This window comes from Pomacea canaliculata, linkage group LG13 (assembly GCF_003073045.1).
Source record: "Pomacea canaliculata isolate SZHN2017 linkage group LG13, ASM307304v1, whole genome shotgun sequence".
Lineage (NCBI taxonomy): Eukaryota > Metazoa > Mollusca > Gastropoda > Architaenioglossa > Ampullariidae > Pomacea > Pomacea canaliculata.
The window spans coordinates 11794076-11815806 of record NC_037602.1 but is presented as its reverse complement, the minus strand read 5'-3'; the positions used below and the strand labels follow the sequence as shown (position 1 = coordinate 11815806).

At 43.1% G+C, this 21731-nt stretch overlaps 1 protein-coding gene across 1 annotated transcript; it reads left to right on the top strand.

Moving 5' to 3' along the window:
* Positions 1 to 547: 547 nt before the first annotated feature.
* Positions 548 to 20996, top strand: LOC112554429 (dual oxidase 2-like). The gene is given in 35 exon segments (XM_025222205.1): positions 548 to 897; positions 1836 to 1930; positions 4311 to 4409; positions 4699 to 4859; positions 5080 to 5152; positions 5155 to 5276; positions 5642 to 5861; positions 6540 to 6712; positions 7505 to 7583; positions 7984 to 8179; positions 8325 to 8430; positions 8775 to 8868; positions 9189 to 9343; positions 9895 to 10085; positions 10509 to 10621; positions 11069 to 11215; positions 11542 to 11652; positions 12077 to 12324; positions 12679 to 12864; positions 13164 to 13380; positions 13784 to 13877; positions 14223 to 14273; positions 14942 to 15019; positions 15397 to 15596; positions 16120 to 16350; positions 16766 to 16859; positions 17249 to 17484; positions 17487 to 17579; positions 17832 to 17887; positions 17889 to 18005; positions 18007 to 18063; positions 18278 to 18436; positions 18835 to 18990; positions 19364 to 19492; positions 19841 to 20996. Coding segments are annotated over 34 exon segments (4614 nt in total). The 5' UTR covers positions 548 to 897; positions 1836 to 1881; the 3' UTR covers positions 19964 to 20996.
* The last annotated feature ends 735 nt before the right edge of the window (positions 20997 to 21731 follow it).

The window sequence follows — 21731 nt, the reverse complement described above, 5'->3', positions numbered from 1 at the left end:
ACCCCTTGTATGCAATGTTTTATATACAATAAACTCCTCAAGTCAGTGTAGCAAATTAACTTTTGAAAACCAGTATGTAACGGGGACGTTGGAGGTGGTTGCACAGCTCTCTCGACAACTCATCAGAAATCGTGGGGTTGAGGTATTTTATTCTTGTTGAAGTTTTCAGACGAGAGAAAAAACACCAAAATATATGAATTTAAGAAATAAATATAATAGCCAACATTATTGTTAAAAAACAAAAGACTGACATATTATACATTTATATATTAAGGCAGATTTGACACCATAATTTCCCCTAGGAGATAAAAGTCTGTTGTTACAGTCACTTCAGTACAAAGTTTTCTTTGAAGTCTCCACCGTCATATTCAGAGCTCCAGCATAAATAATAACAGAAAAACTGTCTTTTCACGGCTAATGCCCATCAAGATCCAGCGCCAATAAACGAAGACAACACATAAAAAGTAACTGAAGAGATGAACTATCTGCCCGCTTCAGAGACAGAGACGTGAGTACTTAGCTTGAGATATTTTCTTTGTACATATTCTCTCTCCATTGAGGAGCTTGGTGGAACCCGAGGAGTGAGTGGCTTCCTTGTTGTTCAATAGTTAACTGACTACAGAGATGACAGCGTCTACTCATGTCACTGACTGACTACCGAGATGAACAACGAGGAAGAAGATGAGCGACACGCGGAACGGGACGACTACAGGAGGCGGAGATATGACGGCCAGACAGTGAGGACAGTCCTTCAGTCTGGTTGACAGTTGACAGCCGGTGGTCGCTGCATCCACTGGGCAAGTGTGGATTTTGTCGCAAGACACCTGACTGCTGTCTCTTTGTTTCTTTGCTATGAAGCCTGTGTAGAACCTACAGCTGTGTTTCCACTCAGTGTTGGTGAGCAACCTTTTTATTTTCTTTCACGGATACACAATGTTAATGAAGAACCTGTTCTTATCACATGTTTACCTCAAACAGGGCAACGACTGCAGCGACTCACACAAATAATCAGACGAGTGTTGGTGAACACTGAGATGGTCAGTCTCCTCACGACATACTGGACAGACCATAACAGCCCACCACCAAGATTCTGTTGATGTGTGTTGTAGCTGTCGATATAAGCTGGTGATTATTCGACGCCAGGCCACAGTACTGAGTACAATGAGTGAATCGTTGGCAGTACTGAACATGAACATACAAAGAAGGGTCCAGGCTGTCCTGCATCTCTCTCATTATGGAGTGAGGTGTTAGGGACTGGACTTGCCCCCATCTCCTCTCTCTCCCTGTCGTACATTCCCCAAGTTCACATGGAGTCAGATACTCATTGCCAACAGGTGGGTGAACTGGGGTAAGTTCGCTTGTACTACACGGGGATGAAACTGCCGGCCCTTCTGTTTGGGACGCCTGTACTCTCACCTCTAGGCTATCCCCTTTGCCTAGTAATGGTCTCAGGGTTAGTCATGTCACATGAAATAATCTTCTCGATGATCTACGGACAACTGTAGCCTCACCCAGCAAACCTCAAAGTGAAAAACATGAGGACCATTTGTGACTTGGGTCACATCAGACACGGGAGAGAGCATGCAAGGTCGCTTTTTGTCAGGATGCTGTCAGAAATAGTCACACGTCCATATGTGTGAGGAAACTGTTGTCGATATGTTTGAGGATATTGTCGATGTGTGTGAGGATACTGTTGTAGACAGAAAAGGTGTGTGTAATAAGCATGAATGCGCTCAGTTTGGTCCGTGAGACACGTTTACAAACACGCAGTGATAAATAGTCAAGTAGTAATTACTAGATGGTCTTTCTGACTTTCACACTTTTGTCTTCCAAAGCTGGAGCCCTATCAGCTGAGGGTCGTCATCACTGGACCAGTCAGCTATGACGACCGACTGCAGTGTCATCTTCATTCTGCTGTTACACCTTCCAGGTGAGTACACGGTGGTCATCTGTCGTTTTCCTCTGTTTTGTTCTGTGTGAGAGCATCTACGTGTGTGTTGTTCCTGAATACCACTAATCTCTCGCTCGCTGAATCATGCACCCGGATGAAAGAAGTATGCTTCCTTTCATTGTGGAAAACCCCTTACGTAGTTTTCAGGAATCCATTGTTGAATTGTTTTGTCACTTTTCCTTGTGGAGGACATCAGATTCAAGTTTTTGTCCTTAAAAATGAGGAAACTTCCTGAGATTTCCGGTCCGAAAGAACAGGAATAGAGATAGAAAGAAAATTATTTCCTGCATTTTGTGTAACTTTCCATTGGGATATGAGTGTTGTCACGTAGCTTTGTATTCACCGGAACAAGGCACGACCCTTGAACTTGTCTGGCCACTTTCCAGCCCCTCATCTCAAACACCTGATTTGCTTCCGGTTGTCGATTCTGCGGGGCATCTTTTATTGCCAGTCACGTGACTAGGGCGACACTCTTGGTCTACCAGGGGTCTTCCCGGTGCAGATTAAGTGAGAAAGTGGCGATGATGGTGAAGTGATCATCAGACGTCTTTAGTCTATTATTCTTTTTATTAATTATTATTATTACCATCAGAGCAAGACATCACGCCATAAGCTTAATGAAATGTCACACAGTTTTATGATTCGTGCTAATAAAAACAAGGCAGCTGAAAGAAAATTCTTACAACTGATAAGAATATGTAAAGCATATATACACTTCACAATTATCATGACACAAAAGTAACTGTGGAAGTAAGACAATTCGTGAAGCACTGCGGCCCACTGGTCAGCGATTCTTGTGATGGACAGTCTCTGTGACAGCAAACGGTTCCAGTATACTCACCTGTTGAAGATGTTTTTGAGGTCAGGTGGATAGCATTTGTGATTATGAAAAAGTTAAGTGTGTAGTGAATTTGTAAAGATGTGTCGTAGGTCAGAATTGATACTGGTCAGATAATGAATGCAGTTACAGTCAGAAGTCAGTATACGAATTAGACCAGTGAGCCACTCTTGAAACGTATATCAGTAAGCTGTGAATAGATACAGTGGTCAGAATACAGCCAGAAGTTTTTGATGACCATAGATGGTCCTATTGAGATTTACTGTAGGTCACCTTATTGTTTTAGCACCTGGAGTCATGTGTCGTGCACCTGGGCCCAGGTTGGTCGCCAGTCGCTGGCGCAGTGTCACGAGGTGTTCACTGTATGTTTTGTTTACCGCTACCTGCACGTGAGACTAACTTTACAACCAAAACAGCTCCACACAAGAATGAGTTCCGTGAGGTGCCCTCACCTCATGAGCTAAACTTTAGGGAAATTGAGAGTGACACACACACACACATGCTTCTCGCTAGTTTTCAAAATTTTCCCAAGTGTCCCCAATTAGCTGAATAATACTTCCTTGACATAAAGCGCGTGTTTCAGGTTCGCGACTAATGAAACAAACTCATTGAAGCAGGATAAGAATTGTTCTGTCATAAACAGGATTCGGGATCAAGTGGCAGACGAGTGTCTCGAGTAATGACTTCAGCTTTTAAACAATCATCTGTTGACTAGATAGGCATTGATCTCTGGGGCACCAAGAGAGGCATTTGTATACCTCTCTCTCTCTCGCTATTCTTCATTTTATAATGACAGAATACATCCTATTCACAATTCATTTGCATGTGTAAAATGCGTTCTATGGGTATATCGTTCATTCATAATTATACACCGGTAAAACCGTAGTATTGATAATGCTGATGCTGGTGAAAGGATTGATAATGATGATCCTGGTGATAGTATTGATACTGGGGATAGTATTCATAGTGCTGATTCTGGTGATAATGGGGAAAGTACTGATCCTGGTGATAGTATTGATAGTGGTGACAGTGTTGATATGGGTGATAGTATTGATAGTGCTGATACTACTGATAGTGTTGATAGTGCTGATACTCGTGATAATATTTATGGGGAAAGGAATACATTCAGACTTGCCTTTGTGTGTGATCTGCATGTCAAAGCATCTTACTTGCATTGTCTATGCGTTTGTCAGTGTGCTGGATGTATATCAATATAGTGGATAAATGTTAGTGTAGTGGTTGACTGTGTCAGTGATATAGATGTGTCAGTGTGATGGATAGTTGTGTCAATGTGACGACTGTACGTGTCAGTGTCACTGGGGTCAATGGATGTGTGTCAGTACGAATACTGTGTCAGTGTCGTATCTGTGTCAGTATGATGGCTGAATGTGTCAGCCATGTGTATAGCCAGTGCAGTGTCTGTGTCAGTAAGGGTGGTGCGTGTCAGTGCGGTAGATGAACGTGTTAGTGTGATGGCTGTCTTTATGTCGCACAGTGTCAAAGGTTGATTTTATACGACAGGTGTCATCAGCAGCCAGGGTACGACGCTGCTAAACCCTGAATTGTCTCCTCAAGATGGATTTTTCAACAATCCCCTGCAGCCAGACCTGGGCTCTGCTGGTAAAATGTCATCCAGTTCTCCCTCTTAGCTGATTCCATTCATCTTTTATTCTTTCTTTCTTCAGCCCTTCTGTTACTGCGTTATTAGTGCTTTCTTCGACAGTATCTCCGCTCTCGCGCGCGATGCCAACAGGGCTTTTTTGTTGACTTCCTTTTTGATTATATAAGTGTAAGGCACAGATAGTCTTCAGGTGCTGTGTTATCGCAGGATGATGTTTGCAAAGCGCTATTCCGTGTCTGTGAAAGATGATTTTTGTGTTACTGTCTCTGTCTCACGGCTGTTCACCAGGCGCCCGTATGATGCGCCGGAGCCCCGCCCGCTACAGTGACGGCATCTACGAGATGGCGGGGGACACAGACCCAACCCCCTGGACATCTCACAGCACGTGCACCGCGGACCAGCAGGAACATCGTCTACCTTCGGCCGCAACGCCATGTCTGTCTTCTTTGGTATGACTGGGGCGAGGAGAGGGCGATGATGTTCACTTGACTATGTTTGTACTTAACCTGCTAAGTAAGGAGATAGTGTCAACTAAGTTCTCGCCATCTGCTGTAAAGCTAAACTTTTAATGTCAGGGCTATAGTCTTTTGAAGCGAGACTTTAAATATCGGAGCCTGTTTAAAGCTAGACAATGTTGTAGTTTGTTTTAAAGGCGGACATTTTGTAGAGAATGTATGTAGTTTGCTTGCTGCAGGACAACTGGTTCTGGATGAAATACTGTCCACTGGTCAGCCCGGCTGTCCCCGGAGTACGAGAATCTGCCTATTCCCTCTGACCACCCGCTGGCTAATCACACGGACAGACCGATGATGTACCAGCGCAGCGACTACGACCACAGCACCGGCAACAACAACCCGCGACAACAGGTGAGAAGCGTGGCGGTGTCTGATCTGATGAGTATGGCGGGTGAGGAACATCACAGTATCTGATCTGGGAATTACGGAGAATAGGAGACATAGCAACAGACATCATCCAAGGCTTTGAAGAAAAGAAAAGCAAAATGTGAGATAGCTATGATAGAAAAGTGACGACGAATGACGTGGCGATGAGTGATGGATGGATGGTGAAAAAAGACGACTGATGATAGACGAATCTTCGCTAACAAGTAAAAGCTGACGTAAAAACAATGTATGACTTGACGGTCGGACTGGTGGGAGAACTTTTACATAATAATGATGGCAATGTGACAGCATAAAATTCTGAGATCCTTATAAATATTCTGTTTGTAAAGACCAATGGCGTCACAGCTTTTGTGGATGGTGGAGTGATCTACGGAAATGCACAACTTTGGACCGATCAACTGCGAAACTCCACAGGAAATAACGGCACGCTTCTGGTCAACGGTTCCGACATCTTGTCCAGCTTTCCTGAAACCAACCACAAGCAGCTGCCTCTTAGCAACCACCCTCCTCCACGTGACCACTCGCTGAAGCCTGTGACACGATTGTTTGGTAATGACATAGTTCCTCACACAAATGTTGTGGCTGTGGTACTGTCTGGTATTTGTGAAATATTGTGGCTGTAGTACTGTCTGGCATTTGTCATTTAGTATTGTCTATCACTCTTTAAATACGCAGGATGTGCTACTGTCCAACATTTGTCAAATACTGGGGCTATATAAAAGTCTACATTTTGTCAGACACTCGGACTACAGTATTGTATAGTATTGTCAAATATTTTGCCTATCTTATTTGTTATTGGTGAAATTCTCTAGACAGGATACTGCCTAGCTTTCGTCAATACCTACAGTATTGTCTACTATTTCTCAAATACTGGAGCTGTGATATTGTCTAACATTAGTCACATACTGATTCTGTGATATCTCGTGTATCCGTTAGTCTGGGACTGTCCAGTGGAAAACACAATAAGTAACACATACATACCTTAGCGAGGTTTGGTGCAATGGTCCTGACGGCGATGACTCAGACAGAGAATTGTTTACCTCCAGCAGGCGCTGCAGCAGGTAGTCACAATACCAGGGTTAGCTGTAAACAGGTGCAAGTGTTTGCTTGATGACGTTTCACAAACAGCTGCTCACCATTCAAGAACTTATTATTATGATAATTGTCATGATCATGCTAGCTGTATGTGTTAAAGACTGACAGGCTCTGTCGTGTCGTGTCCTGCAGCCATCGGCAACGCCAAGGGACACGAGACGCCGCAGCTGCTGGCGCTGCAGGTAGTCTGGCACCGCTACCACAACGCCATCGCACAGGACATCAAAGACAGCGTCAACAGCAGCAACGTCACCGACGACCAGATCTTCAACACAGCTCGGAAGCGCGTTATCGCTCACTTCCAGGTCAGAGTTGATGTGTCGCTCCTTCACATCGCAATTTTTGTTCTCACCACTTTTTGTTACTCTCAGCTCTTGTTCTTGTTATTTGGTTCCTCCTTGTATTTTCTGTATTTGACTTTACTCTTCGTTTAGTACAGTTTTATATTTTATGTTATTTCTTTGTTCTCCTGTCCCTCGTATGCTGTCCATGTTTCATTCTTGTTCCCTAGGAGTGTGATTATGCGCTTTACAAATTTTGCATTTATTATTATTATTATTATTATTATTATTATTATTATTATTATTATTATTATTATTATTATATCGTTCATAGCATATCCTCACATGCGCGACACTCGTAAACAAATTTCACTCAATTAATTAACCAGGAATAACAAAGCTACCTTTCCTTAAACCGACCTGTTCTCGTGGAATCAGACGAGCTTTGCATTGTTGTCTAGCCCATATGTTAGTATAGCAATTACCACACAGTTTCTCACACTATATTTCTATTATCCTTTTTTATGTAATATTAAACAGATTTTACCCTCATCATGAAGTGTGTATTCCTTTATTTATTTAGGCATTTAGTGATGTTGTCAGTTAAAGTTAGTTTACGGTGACTTCAGTCTTAAATCAATCTGTTTAAAGTTGATAGTAATTTCTCACTATTCTACAAAGAGAAATAAAATACAGCTTCGGTTTCTTTCGAGTTTTAGAAAACTGTGCTCTCTGTACGATGTATGCCTAAGCCTTGTTCTCTTGTATGCTCAAAATGAAATTACAAAATTAACTTCTGTCGTATTTTGTTTTTAGAAAATAGTTATGGAGGAGTGGTTACCTAAGTTTTTGGACGGAAATGAAAAAACAAATGCTGTTCTGGGACCTTATTCTGGTGAGTATAAAGTATAAAGTGTGTCATAGTTACTTAAGATAAAGTATTGGAAAAAATGGGTTGTCAGTTTAACATCAGTAAACACGTGAAGGTGAGTGCAGACACGTAGCGGCACGTAGTGGGTGTTGTCAATATGGAGACTGTAGGTAACAAGGGCCAAGACAAGGTACCAACAGGTGTACACGTGTCAATAACGGTACTAGCGGCATCATGTGGAAGGAATGTGATGTGGTTACACCACCCATCAATATGCCATAGTCGCAGTGATGATACCAGATATGTGATTTCATATTTAGGACGATACATTTTCAATAATTTTGCTGGTTTTTAAAGATTTCTTAGGCACATAAACGCCGTATTACACTGCATATAAAACTGTTTCCTGTTATATGTTTGTCAGGTTACCAAGCGGCAAGTGAGGCCAGATATCACGCAGGAGTTCAGGACAGCCATGAACTTCCGGTATTCTCTCATGCCAAGCGCTGTGTGGACTCTGGGCAGGTTAGTATAGAGGCTCTTATCATTATCACCAAACATGTCACAGACGTTTGCTTTACTTCTAAAGGCCACGCAAGCGTCACCGAGGCCCAGAAATGGCGAGAGAACATCAAAGCTGCAGGTGAAAGACAGACACGCACGCACACCAACTTAAATATTACTTAGACAATTCATTAGTGTACGCTCATACATGTCGCGATGTCAATAGTCTGACATCTGATGTTGAAAGACTTAATGCTTCAGGTCTTCAGGCAAACTGATTAAGACATTCACACGAGGCAGAGGGCCAGACAACGAGCCTCGTAATGTGACCTCCCTTAGGCTCTGCAACCAATACTGGGACTCACAGGTAGGTCAACCTTTGTCCACCCGCATAACTATTAACTGTCGTAGACTCTTTTCATCTTACTCTGAGAACACCTAATATCTAACGATGATTGATGATTGATGAATGATGATGATGATGATTATCATTGAGAGAGGTGTGGGAAGAAGTAAAGATATAGGTATGGAGTGGGAGAGTCAGTCCTATTTGTCAGTCGGTCAGTTCGTGAATAATGTGGTGTAAACTTAGGATAGTTGCTTAGTAGGTCTTGAAATTTTAGAAAACAAACTTTAACGATAATTTTCTATGAACACTTTAAGAAAACAGTCATTTAGTCCTAATAGAAGACCCATCTCGAAATCTCGCAGGATGTCGTGCGAAATAACCTGGACGAAATTCTCCGAGGGATGCTCTTCACTTATTCTGAACGAGAGGACCCCATCATCAGCCCGGATCTCAGAGGTAATATCTGATTATTTCGTGCAAATAGAAGACAGCTGGAGTCAATACTCTGTAGTCCCCAGTGTGAAGGGAACTTATAACCACACCTACCCCAACACACTTTCTCATCTTGTCATTGTTTGCTATTGCAGACACCACCTGCTGCTGACGCCTCAGTATTTTTCCTCTTGTTATTCTTTCATCCGTAAAAAACCCAACCAAACTTCTTTTGGGACAATCTTTCGATTCTTAATTTATCTCCCCAAATTATTCAGTTTTGATCCTCATAACAGTAAATGTTCATGAGACGACGTCCTGTCATTATGTGGTCACGTGAACAGCCTCATTCTACGGTCCGTTCGAGTTCACGCGGCAAGATGTGGTTGGCCTGGAGATTCAGCGAGACAGGGATCATGGGATAGCTGACCTCAACACGGTGTTGCAGGCCTACGGTCTACCAGCCATCACTTCTTGGAGTCAGCTCCAGCAAGCCCAGGTGAGGGTCTTCTCCAAGTCACGTGTTGTCTGACCTTAGTCGCATTGCTGAGGTTGTTCTGCCGTCTGCTTGAGTACAGTAGAAGTCTTTTGATGACCTCTCTGTCCTCGATGTCAGTCCTTCCAGTGCACTGGGAATGATTGTGACACGATCTCGTTGAGATAAAAACAAAGTCTGTGACACTGAGAGAGGAGAAAATGACATCTTAAAGCCAAACTGACTTTTTAAAAATTCATTTGAATAGAGGAAAACGTTCTCGATTGTAAATGTAAATATATTTATTATAAATTAGAGATTATAACTGAATCGTTTCTTGTAAAATTATTTTAAAATAATAATTAACTGGTAATAGATGAGAGACTAAGAGTGTAGTTCTCTTTTCACCAGCGCGGCATGTCTTATATGTGAGGAGGTTAGATAGACATGAACATATATGCTTAATGTATGTGTTTATATATAATTTATGGATAATACACACATTGATTATTTTATCAGTAGCCGGTGAGTGGACTGAAGGTGATAGCGATGTAATATTCTCACTAACATCACAGGATCTACGGCGACTTTATGGCAACAGCACCGCGCCTACTGACCTTGACCTCTTGACCGGCGGCCTGCTGACCAGGTCAACAGACTACGTCCACGGCATGCCCCGCATCTTCAGGGAGATCATCCTGGAGCAGTTCCAGCGGCTGAGGTCCGCCGACCGCTTCTGGTACGAGAACCACCTCAACGATTCCCAGTGAGTCCGCCTGGCGAGGGGAAGAACAAATAGAAGTTTGCTAAAAATAGAGAGTTTGAACAGCTACAACGAATAACGGTCTGCTGTGATCAGAGCACACAAGACTAGAGACGGACAAACAAAGATAAACACGAAGATGGTTTCACACTTAATCATGTAACAATAAGGTGAGGTTAAAGCTCACATAAAAACCAAGACGAGCGGGTTATGAAAACACTCACCGTGCCTGACCTTTACAATGCGCATGTCTTTAATAAATAATTGGTCTTCGAATATGCTGCTGTATTATCTTTGGTCTTCGCCGACAGGTGTCCTCCGACCTCTCCAAGATTCAGTTTGCCTCCTTGATTTCTTTATGTTGAGAGGAGCGTGGCTGCTAGGGTTCGTTCCCCACCATTTACAGTTTATTCTGTTTCTTCGCAGAATGTTTACACCAGAGGAGGTCAGCGAGATCAATCGAATCACATTCAAGGACGTGCTCAAGAAAACGACATCACTCAGTGACAGTGACCTCTCCACAGTCTTCTTGTGTACAGGTCAGTTGTTTCCCTGCCACACGAGTAGCCATGGGTGAGACAGCAACACACATCACTACGAGCTGTCTTTATACATTTGCTCTAGTGACAAAGACTCCTCATCAGTAGTGTTTTATAGCTTGTACTAGTAATGGCCATCAGTCGGACATGTATTTGGCTGCTTCTGCTACTTTCTTGAGGACGTAAAGGACCACAACTCTTTGCGCCTGGTTTTGGGGATACAGTCCTTACAAATATTTGCTGTTACTGTCTGACTCGTATGAGATTAGCTTTAGTAGATAGACCACAAATAAACTAGACTAATTTAGTTTTGTATGTCTATGAGATAATGTCTTTTTCGTCTTCTGCTTTTTGCAACATATTGTATTCTTTTACTTCTATCAATTATGTTTATATTGATATTGGCATTTATCTTGGTGTTGATCTTGACATTTTTTTTGGGTGAAGGCCAGTCGTGCCTTGCACCACCAAGTCTGAACAACGACAGTGACCCTGAAGTAGATGTTTGCACTCCTCTGGAAACTTACGACTACTTTACCGGTAGCAAGGTTTCCTTTGCCCTGTCGTGGACCGGACTGGCTCTTGTTGTACCTGGTAAGTTGATGTCCTGGACACAGGAAGGGACACAGTTTATAAATAAAGTTACAAGACTGCCATTTAGTGTTAAAGTTAACAACTTGCCGCATGGTACTTGGTTTAATGTACCCTAAATTTTATAGTAATATCCTTCTATCCCTCAATACGCAGCTATTTTTACACATGACTGCCATTTGTACTGAATACAAATATCGCTGATCATTCGTATCAACATGTTTTTCTTAGTGCACTAATAGTTGTGTTAGCGCCTAGTGATAGCGTGTGAGTTAGTGTTGCTGTGTGTGACAACGGGACGTTGGTTACTGTGTGGCGCCCTCTTGCAGCGGCTGTGGCCATGCTGCTGATGCTGGCGAGACAGAGAGGGAAGTCGCGCCGCCTGAAGGCCGTTAAGGCCCTACGCCAGTACCGCCAGAGGAACCCCAACAAGTTTAAAGGTACCTCTGGCACTTGGTGACTGATGTTCTGTCGCTATTTAAGCAAACCAATCAGTCCTTCCATAAACCGCAGTCTAAACAACAACATAACAGAAGGAAAGACGAAGAACTTTGAAAAGATTAAGCTATTGTACGTTGACATACATAAGCCACTCTAAACAAGTCTGCTATTGTGTGTTGATACTGTCTCACACTAGGCAAGTTTGCTGTTGCAAATTGATATATATATATGTATGTGTGTGTGTTGGTAGATAGATATCCCTGATACGTAGGAAAGGCAAGTCTTCTATTTCCCCTTGACGTAGATCCACAATGAGCGTCTATTGTTGGATGTTGATATATTTATTATTATTTTTTATGTTGATATAAACAAGTCTTTTGTTGCATGTTGATATACATCCCACACTCACTGGTTACATCTCAGGGTCTCATTATGGGGCACTGACCTCGTGCTGTTGCTATGCAGCTCGGGAGTGGCAGGGGCCTGTATCAGGGGAGCGCAATGTGACGGCGGAGTTCCATCCAGTGCGCAAGAAGCTGGTGGTGCGTGACGGCGTGGGCAAGGAGCTGCGCTTCATCGACCTTCGCCGCACGCAGACGGCGGAGATTCGCAGGCCCGCCTCCAACCTCAACACTGTCGTGTCCGTCAGAATCGACGGCGAGGTGGACTTGGTGAGTCGTCTCATGACTTGTGGACCTTTAAACATTACCAATGTTTCCTACAACCACCTGTCTTTTGTAGTCTCAGCTTGTCTCGCATTACCGTCTGTTGTTACAGCCATTATGCTGTTCAGTTTCTGGTATAAACAGCCATTCTTTAAAAATGGCACTAAAATTTTTTATATTTTATTTCATGATATTATATTTTGACACTAAGATATATATCATAAATATAAACCTTTCAGATATTTATACATAGTGCTTGTGTCTTTATGATGTTATATGTAGACAATTGCAAAGTACAGAAGAATCTTGAATTCATAAAATGGATTGTGATTGTTTCCTGTTTTGTCCCTTTTAAATCAGATACTGAAATTCTTGGAACCTGAAGAATGTCAGATGTTTTACGAGAAGCTGGAGAATTTTCTAAACACACTGAACATCGTAACAGGCACCTTTTACGAGACAGAAGAAGAAATCAAGAGAGAGTCTGTAAACAAAGATGACCGCCAGTCTGTGCTCGACGACTTCTTCCGCGCTGCCTGTCTCCAGGTCTCGCTGCTGTACCTAACATGGCTAACATCTCTCTCAATATTTTAACTTTTTATTTTTACATTGATAAAACGATAAATGACCTGTACAGACCTAAGCAGCATTTGAATATATTTCGACTGTTAGACAAAATGTAGACAGCATTTGTCGCACCTCATCAACTCCTCTTGTTTCCTGGTTTGACGTTCATGTGCTCCTCTCATGCCACCCTCGTCCTTCGTATCACGTGACCAGTTGGTAAAGACAAAAAGCTAATTAATAGTGAGAGATAAATAACTTAGTGTCACATGTGGTGACAGGCGTTGTCTAGTGATGCAATACCTTTCTCGGAGATCGGGCGGCGGCGGCGGGACGAGGTGCTGCGGCTTCGCTTGACGAGGACGGAGTTTGCCGAGGCGCTGGGCATGACGCCCTCCTCCATCTTTGTGCGCAACGTCTTCGTCTTGGGCGATGCCGACAACGATGGCTTCATGTCATTCGACGAATTCCTGGGTCTCTTTGCAGTGTTTATGAAAGGTGAGGCTCAGCCAAATCCTGTAGTAAATTAAAGAACAATGACAGGCACTTGGCCGACCGTAATGTGTAGACCCCGGGCACAAGTACACACAGGTATTACAATAGCATTTTCTTGCATTTCTCACGAGTGGAGCAGTCGCACTTTACAAGTGTAACCGCTGTAAAAGAGAAGACTAGCAGCTGAATAAATCCACATTCAGTCCTATGATGTCTACTATTTACGAGAGTTGGGGTGGGAGGAGAGGTACGCATGTAGTTGATCTTTGACTACAAAGTTCTAGTAATAGCACTGGTTCTGATCTCCTGATTTTAATGATGTATGGAGGCCTTATGGATATGACACTTTTAAGTTTAAATGCTTTTATTATGTAGTCACACATTAACATACTCGTCACGTTTTCAGGAACTGCAGAAGAGAAGGCGGAGCTGATGTTTAATGTCTATGATGTCAGACGTCAGGGCACGCTGAGGAGGGACGACTTCTATCGCATGATCAGGTCAACCGATTGTTGTTTGCTTCAATAGGAAGACGATAAAAAAAAAAAAAAACTTACGATAAAGATGATTATAAAATTGATGAAGAAGACGAGAACGATGACGATGGTGACGACTCGGAGGACACTGACATCAGCACTTAGTTCTCTAATATTTACCTTACTCTGTCAGACATCAACACTTCCGTTCTTTAGTGATGCTGTGTGAGACACACTATAGAATCCAGCCTTAAAATAATTTTCTTGATAACCTGCCAGTAATGTTCTGAGTCATGAGTAATGCCATGAGACGTTACCAGTGACTTCTGATGATATAACAACGTGACCAGTGAGGTTGTGGTGACACAGGTCTCTGATGGAGCTGTCAGAAACACACGCCGCCCACAGGACGAGAACGAAGTGAAGAAGCTTGTAAACATCATGTTTGCTCAGGCAGGCCTCAGTAACGAGGACGTGATGACCTTCCAAGACTTCAGAAAAGTCTTCGTGTCTAGCGAGTACGCCTCCATCATGCAGTCGGCAACTCTCTCTAATAAAGGTGTGGATATGAAAGATTTCTGTTGGACTGTATATTTCAGGAAATGTTTGTTTATGCCGTGTTAAATAAAGCAGTCAAAACACCATTGATGGCAGTTCACACATTTCAATAACTGTTATTTTACAGCATCACCCAAATGCTTTACATTATGCATCATATTTACCATATCATGTCATATTTACGAGGTATCGTGATTAATTAGTCAGTAATGTTTCCAACTGGTTATGATGAAATAATTCTTGTCGTCATCTAATGTATTACTTTAGTTACAATGTTTATAAACTGTTTAAAGTCTTATCAACCTATGCTTGACTTACTGAGGTCTGCTACCAATGCCCTTATATGAAATCCCTTGTATACTTTTTGACTCATGGATTTCGGTGAGGAATGGTCCTGCTGAGCAAACCATGTTCATGTTTGGTGAGTTACAATCTGACTGAGTCAACCGTGTGAGCGTTTGGAGACATGTGTTTCGTGTTTATCATCTGTGTTCAGATTGTTGTAGGGAATAATTCCTTCGTGTCTTCAGGCACAGTCATGCAGCACGAAGCCGAGTGAGGCCGCGGGACATCCGGAAACTGAAACACGATTTTGTGGAAAGCTACAGGTAGTTCTGGTCATCAGTCCCCAGCATTCTCTCCCACCCCACCCTTATTTCTCCTCCTGTCTACTCATGATGCCATAATAGCGGCCACGGCGTCAGATTATCCGACTATCATAGGTCATGTGACAGATCCCATGATGCTTTGAGAGTATACAGGTTGTTTTCTTTTTTCATTTGAAGACACTATGAAGTTATACTCTTCTACATGGTAACGTACAAACTAGGTTGATGCATTAAGTGCATGATATTGCTGGTTTCACGGTACAGAATGCATTGTTTTCATATCTCTCTCGAGGTGGAGGTTGAAAGAGGTTTTACAGCAATTCCTAAGGGTTGCCACGATCAGAGGAATTTAACAATAACTTTACTTTTGCTGCCAGGAACCAGAGTCAGGAACCTGTGCACCGTCCTTCCTACATCGGGGTATCCGGGTACGAGCCGAGACCAGAGGTTGAGAGGTACTCCCGCCTGAAGTACTGGTACTCCCTGTCTCGCTATGTGCAGCTCTACTCTCTCCACATCTTCTGGCTCAGCCTCTACACGCTAGTCACCTGCGGCATTTTTATTGAAAAGGTGTACTGTGAGTATATGAAGATGGGTACTGTGAGTAGACAAAAGAGGGGTACTGTGAGTAGACAAAGAGGGGTACTGTGAGTAGAAGATGTGTAATGTGAGTAGACGAGAGGGTAGAAGGTTCGAGAGACATACTCAGAATAGTCTAGCTCATGATCACCTGAAGAATAAGCTGTTACAGGTATCATCTAAACGAATTTATAACACAAATAAATATAGTAGCTTTAGGGTTGAAAGAGGCTTTTCGGTTTTGGAAGTGAGACTGGAGAGACGGCAGGCCAGCCGCCGAGTGAAACTCTGAATACAATCTACAGTTATGCGGTAGTTTCCATCTTCTGTGTTCTTGTACGACTACTCCACATCTAAATAGCCATCGAGGACTGACGTGTTGGTTACATATCCTTTGACCAGTAGATAAAGCGCAGAAACGCGCGATGTTGACCGAATACTAAACTACGGAGATGATAAATTCAAAACTGTGTTGAACCAATCACCTGAAACTGAGTAAGAACCACACGCTCTGTTGCCAGACTACCTGAGAGGGAGGGAGCAGGCGGGGTTACGCCGCATGTCTGGCCCCTGGTTGGTGATGACGAGGGGCGCGGCCAGTGTCATCATGTTCACCTTCGCCAGCCTCCTCCTCACCATGTGCCGCAACATCATCACCAAGCTGCGCGAGACATTCCTCCACCGATACATCCCCTTCGACTCAGCCGTCACCTTCCACAAGTACATCGCCATCTTGGCCCTCATCGCCACAGGTACGGGTGTCTTGGGGAAGGTTGTGTAGTTAGTCTTAGGTCGATGATTCGAGGCCTGCTCGGAGCTGCATCTGGAAAACTTCTCATTGCGCCCCATCAGCTGCTTTGCAGGAACGACTTCTTCATTTATTAGGGTAGATAAAGACTGAGGGAGGGAAGGGTTGGGCTCCGGCTTCTTAATACTCTGCTCTTGACATGCTGAATCCAGCTCATCGCGACTACATCCTCTAGGCTTTAAGCCCTTTTTTTTATTATTTGTGATGACTATCTGATATCCCTACATCAGGTCATAGCTTGAGTGCATAGGATGCTATATTTGAGCCTGAGTGTTTATTCGTATGTGTGTGAGAGAGAATTTTAAGAGTGAGTGAATAACTTCATGGTTGATATGTGTTCTGTGCATTTCCTTCTCCAGTCGTCCATATCGTCGGTCACGCAGTTAACCTGTACTGCATGTGCACCCAGTCTACCACCAACATCAACTGCTTTTTTCGCGAATTCTACACAGCGTATGTAGACCTTAATTTCTGCCTGCCTTTGTCTGTTCTGTTCATAGACCTTCATAGCTCGTCTCTTAACTGCGCGGGTAATCGGTTATGTCATGAAGCCCATTATGAACACTCACGTCTTTTCCTTTCTCTCCCTCTCTTTTACATATGCACACCCACCCACCCAGCCACACACACACCGTTACAATGTGACGTTTGACTGAATGGGCCAGCGAGAGCAGATTTGTATCATCAACGAGGCGAATGTCATGAAGCTACAGTGACAGTCAAACAAATACACAGCATGTGGCGCAATCCATATTGTCTACTCGATGTCTCTTGTGCCTTATGTCTCGTCACACCTGTCACGAGGTCCCAGTGACGTCACGCTCACACCTGTCTGTCACTAGGTCCGACAAGGTGGCGACGTTCCACTCCTGGGCCTTCCAGACCATCACGGGACTGACGGGGATTATGGTGACTGTCGTCCTGTTCGTGATGTACGTCTTCTCCGTGCAGTGGGCACGCCGCAACATCTTCCGCGCCTTCTGGGTGACTCACATGCTGTACCCGCTGGTGTACCTGCTGACCCTGCTGCATGGCCTGGGTCGTCTGGTGCAGGACCCGCTGTTCGCCTGGTACTTCTGGGCCCGCTTGTCCTCTTCGTGCTGGACCGCCTGGCCAGCGTCAGTAGGAACAAGATTGAGATCCCCGTGCTGAGGGCAGAGCTGCTACCCTCGGGTGAGCAAAGCACCCACAGCCTGTTGATAGCCTTGTGTCATGCTAAAGGCAATGGTAGTTACGAAGTACTTATTAACATACTTGGTATGGCAGTGACGACCTGCAGATGTACTGAGTTTTTTTTTACAGGGGTATCATAGCTGTCAATATAGGTACTGGTGGTGGTGTCAATGAAGAGTACTATGCTGTCTCCATCGAGACACTGGTTGGTATTTCTACAGGTGTGCTCAAGGTATTGTCTTATCTCTACAGATGTGCTGAAGCTGGAGTTCAAGCGGCCCTCCAACTTTGCCTACAAGTCGGGTCAAGTGGGTGCGCATCGCCTGCCTGAAGCTGGGCAAAGGAGAGTATCACCCGTTCACCTTGACCTCGGCTCCCCATGAGCGGAACCTGACCCTGTACATCCGGGCAGTGGGGCCATGGACCATCAACCATCAGGAGCGTCTATGACAAGAACCTGCTTGGAGGAGATCCGTATCCTAAAGTGAGTCTTGTATTGATGGTCATGCAGGAATAAAGAGAATAATGGGAACCACTGAATGTTGAATACAATTACAATGAGCTGAATACAGCGTATCATGTTTAAAGATACTGCTTGATCTCGATAGGTAATACCAAGATGCGTTTGACGAGAGAGTCTTTAGTTTGACCCTCTAACTTGAACTCAAAAGAAACATCAAAATGTTTTGACTGTCCAGCTTTATATTGACGGGCCGTTTGGAGAAGGACACCAGGACTGGTACACTTTTGAAGTTTCTGTACTGGTGGGAGGAGGCATAGGTGTTACACCGTTTGCCTCCATCTTGAAGGACATAGCCTTCAAATCACGCACAGGTGCGTCCATCAGCTGCCAAAAGGTGAGAAGGAATACATCTACACGTCATCAGTAATTACCTCTTTTTTATATACATATTTACCTGTAGGATATAAAAATAGAAGTTGGGAAAGTCCTGGTGTGTGTGTATAAAGATGTTTATTGCATTTTCAAGATTACAAAATAATAAATAACACTGCAAATTCGTAAACTACTCTAAATTATTATTCATAAAGTTGTACAAGAAAAACTAGCAAGAAGTAAACACTTTAATCAGTTTGCACAAAATAAATTCACCGAGGTGAGTGCAGAGGTTTCGACTTTGTCAAAGCCTTCAACCCATCTGAACATTAGGTGGAGGTAAGTTTAATGCTTTGTGTAGGTGACACGTTGTTTTGCGTGAAAATCACTAGTACAGCAAATGGCCCGCGGTCTGTGCAGGTCTACTTCATGTGGGTGACGCGGACTCAGAAGAGTTTTGAGTGGATGACGGATGTGATACGTGAGGTGGAGGCCACGGACTCGCGCCAGGTGGTGGACGTACATATCTTTATTACACAGTTCCAGCAAAAGTACGATCTGCGTACTAGTATGTTGGTAAGTGCCACTGCCATGTTGATAAGTGGTGTCACATTGCTGAACAGTACTGTCACCATAATGTCGGTAAGTGATGTCACGGTGCTAGCAAACATCATAATGATGCTAACGATGCAGTCCTTATTGGCTAAAAAGGAACCACCATACAAGGAAGGTGTATCACTATATTAAAGCATAATTATATACAGCAAGAGAGATATGTTACAGTATATTTACAACAAGAGTGCTTGTTACAGTATATTTACAAGCATGCAGTGTTACAGTATATTTACAAGCTGGCTATGTAACAGTATATTTATGACAAGAGTGTTTGTTACAGTATATTTACAAGCATGCTATGTTACAGTATCTTTACAAGCATGCTATGTTGCAGTATATTTGCGAGCGCCGCTTTCAGAAGGTGGAGGGGCGAAGTTTGTTCACTGGTCTGCGTGCCATAACTCATTTCGGACGTCCCAACTTCTTGGAGTTCTTCACGTGCCTGGGGATGGAGCATCCCGGGGTAAGCTGCATTCAGTCATGTCCAGCTTCCAATGCTACCTCAGCCTTTAGTCACAGCCCTGTGATGTGTCTTTTGTGTTCGCCTTCAGTCGGCAGCCTTTAGCGACTACGTGTTAGCGTTCACATGAATGGCTCTTCTCACACACAGTTGAGAAATGAAAGAGGGCTTTAAACGAGCGAGTATAAAAGTCAAAAACTAAGGTGACAGTTTTATAAACTGACAGACGTAGAACGTTAACGTAATGACAAGTATGTAACCGACAGTTGCCGAGTTCGGTTTTTGAAGTTTTATCAAGTGTGACGTGTACCATGTTTTATCAAGTGTGACGTGTGTGACGTCTAATTCAAGGTGACAAGGGTGGGGGTGTTCAGTTGTGGTCCCGGGCCCCTGACAGCGACTGTGCAAGCCGCCTGCACCTCCATGAACAGAAGGGAAGGAGCCACGTTCAGTCACCACTACGAGAACTTCTAGAAGCTCTGAGCCTACAGCATCAACCTGCCGGACCAGGACTCACTTGTGCACTTGGCACCATCACTGTCACATGCACATGACTTCTTTAAATAAGGACATCAGCGAGCCCTAGCCCTAGGCTGGTCTTCCCGCTGGCCACCGATTTATATCCAATTCCCATCAAGGTATCAGCGAGAAGTATGTCGAAAAAACAAGCTTATCAACTCCCAGAATGCAGCGTGAACTGTGCTCACCAGTCACATCGATCATAGCAATGAGTGAAGATTCTGGTCTAAAGTAGAAAAAAACTAGTTAGGACAAATCTCACCTACTACTGCAGAGCAACGAGACATGCAGACGTGGAGGATTTCTTGCTGGTACTAGTTGTATTATCTTTTCAAAAGTGCAGCAGTCACTGAATTCGCTGCTGTTTAGCATGTCTTGTCAGCGACAAAACATTATCACATTCTGCAGTGTGTCTTTCTTGACATCTTGACTTGATTTACAATGACAGCAATTCATTGAATGTATGTCCCTTCTTGCTACAACTGGTTCATCATTCGAAAACATGCTGCTTTAATTATTGTCTTATTAAATCTTTAAAAATATCCTGTTAAGCCTGTCATTAGGATCTACTATTTTATGGGAATGCCATGATTTGACCACCTCATTGTCAGGTCATCCTGTGCCTACCTTGCCACCAAATATTCTTGTATTAATTTAATATTTAAAGTTTTCAAACATGCATTGACGACATTCAGTTGCTCTGTGTATTGTTACATCCAGAGGACACTTTGCTGCTGCCTTCTAAGGTTCTTATATAGTTATTTGCAGACACTTGATAAACTGTCGATGACAAGTTGTGTAAATGATTCTTCCATGCTACTTTTGAAACCTGTTAGTGACTTTAGCTACAATGTATTCAGACAGCAGCCAATATTCAACCTGCTTTCTTCCGTTTTAAAAGAAGATAGATGTTTTACATTGTGGATGACAAGAATGATGCATGAATTATATTTTCCTCTTAATAATTAAAAGTGATTTAGTGAAAATATTTGTATTGTTGTCGTTCTCGTGGTAGATTAATTAGCAGAGTAGAATATACAATAGCAATACTTGTGGATACATATACAATCCATATTTCTTTAGGCCGCAATGAGCAACATTCTCTGGTACCTTCATTTCGAAAGAGGTGGAAGAAATAAAAAAGGAGATAGGAAGGCAAGTTATTGATCTGTTTCAGAGGTTCAACTAACAAAGGCATGGATAAATTTTTTAAAAGACAATAAGACAATTCTTAAGACGAGTTTTTGACTGGACCATCTTTACAGCCAATGTCTTGTATCCTTTTTCTACTTATACTAAATCCCTTTATCATTTCTTACACTTTATTCACCAACTGCTTTCCCATCCTCGTTTGAACATGACCACAATAATGAAGCATTTGTATATTTGCACTGGATTTATATCAGCATCTCTCACTGAAGCATATGATTTGCAGCTCCCCAATACCCCAGGAAAGATGGGAACTGCAACCAAATTTTACTTCAGACTATTCACACAATATTTTTGCACGTAAGTTCCATGTTACCACTCAACTTTGAATTTGTTTGACAGTTTGGTGTAGCTCTACTGCTGAAATTCTACAGTGCTCCATCTTCTTTGCACATAGATAACAGTGGCTGACAGTTGAGTACAGTTTGCTGTAGTAGCTGACAAAACTATTTTTACATTTGAAGCCTCACTAATGTCTGACACCATCAAAACTGTTATTTTCACAACCTTTTAG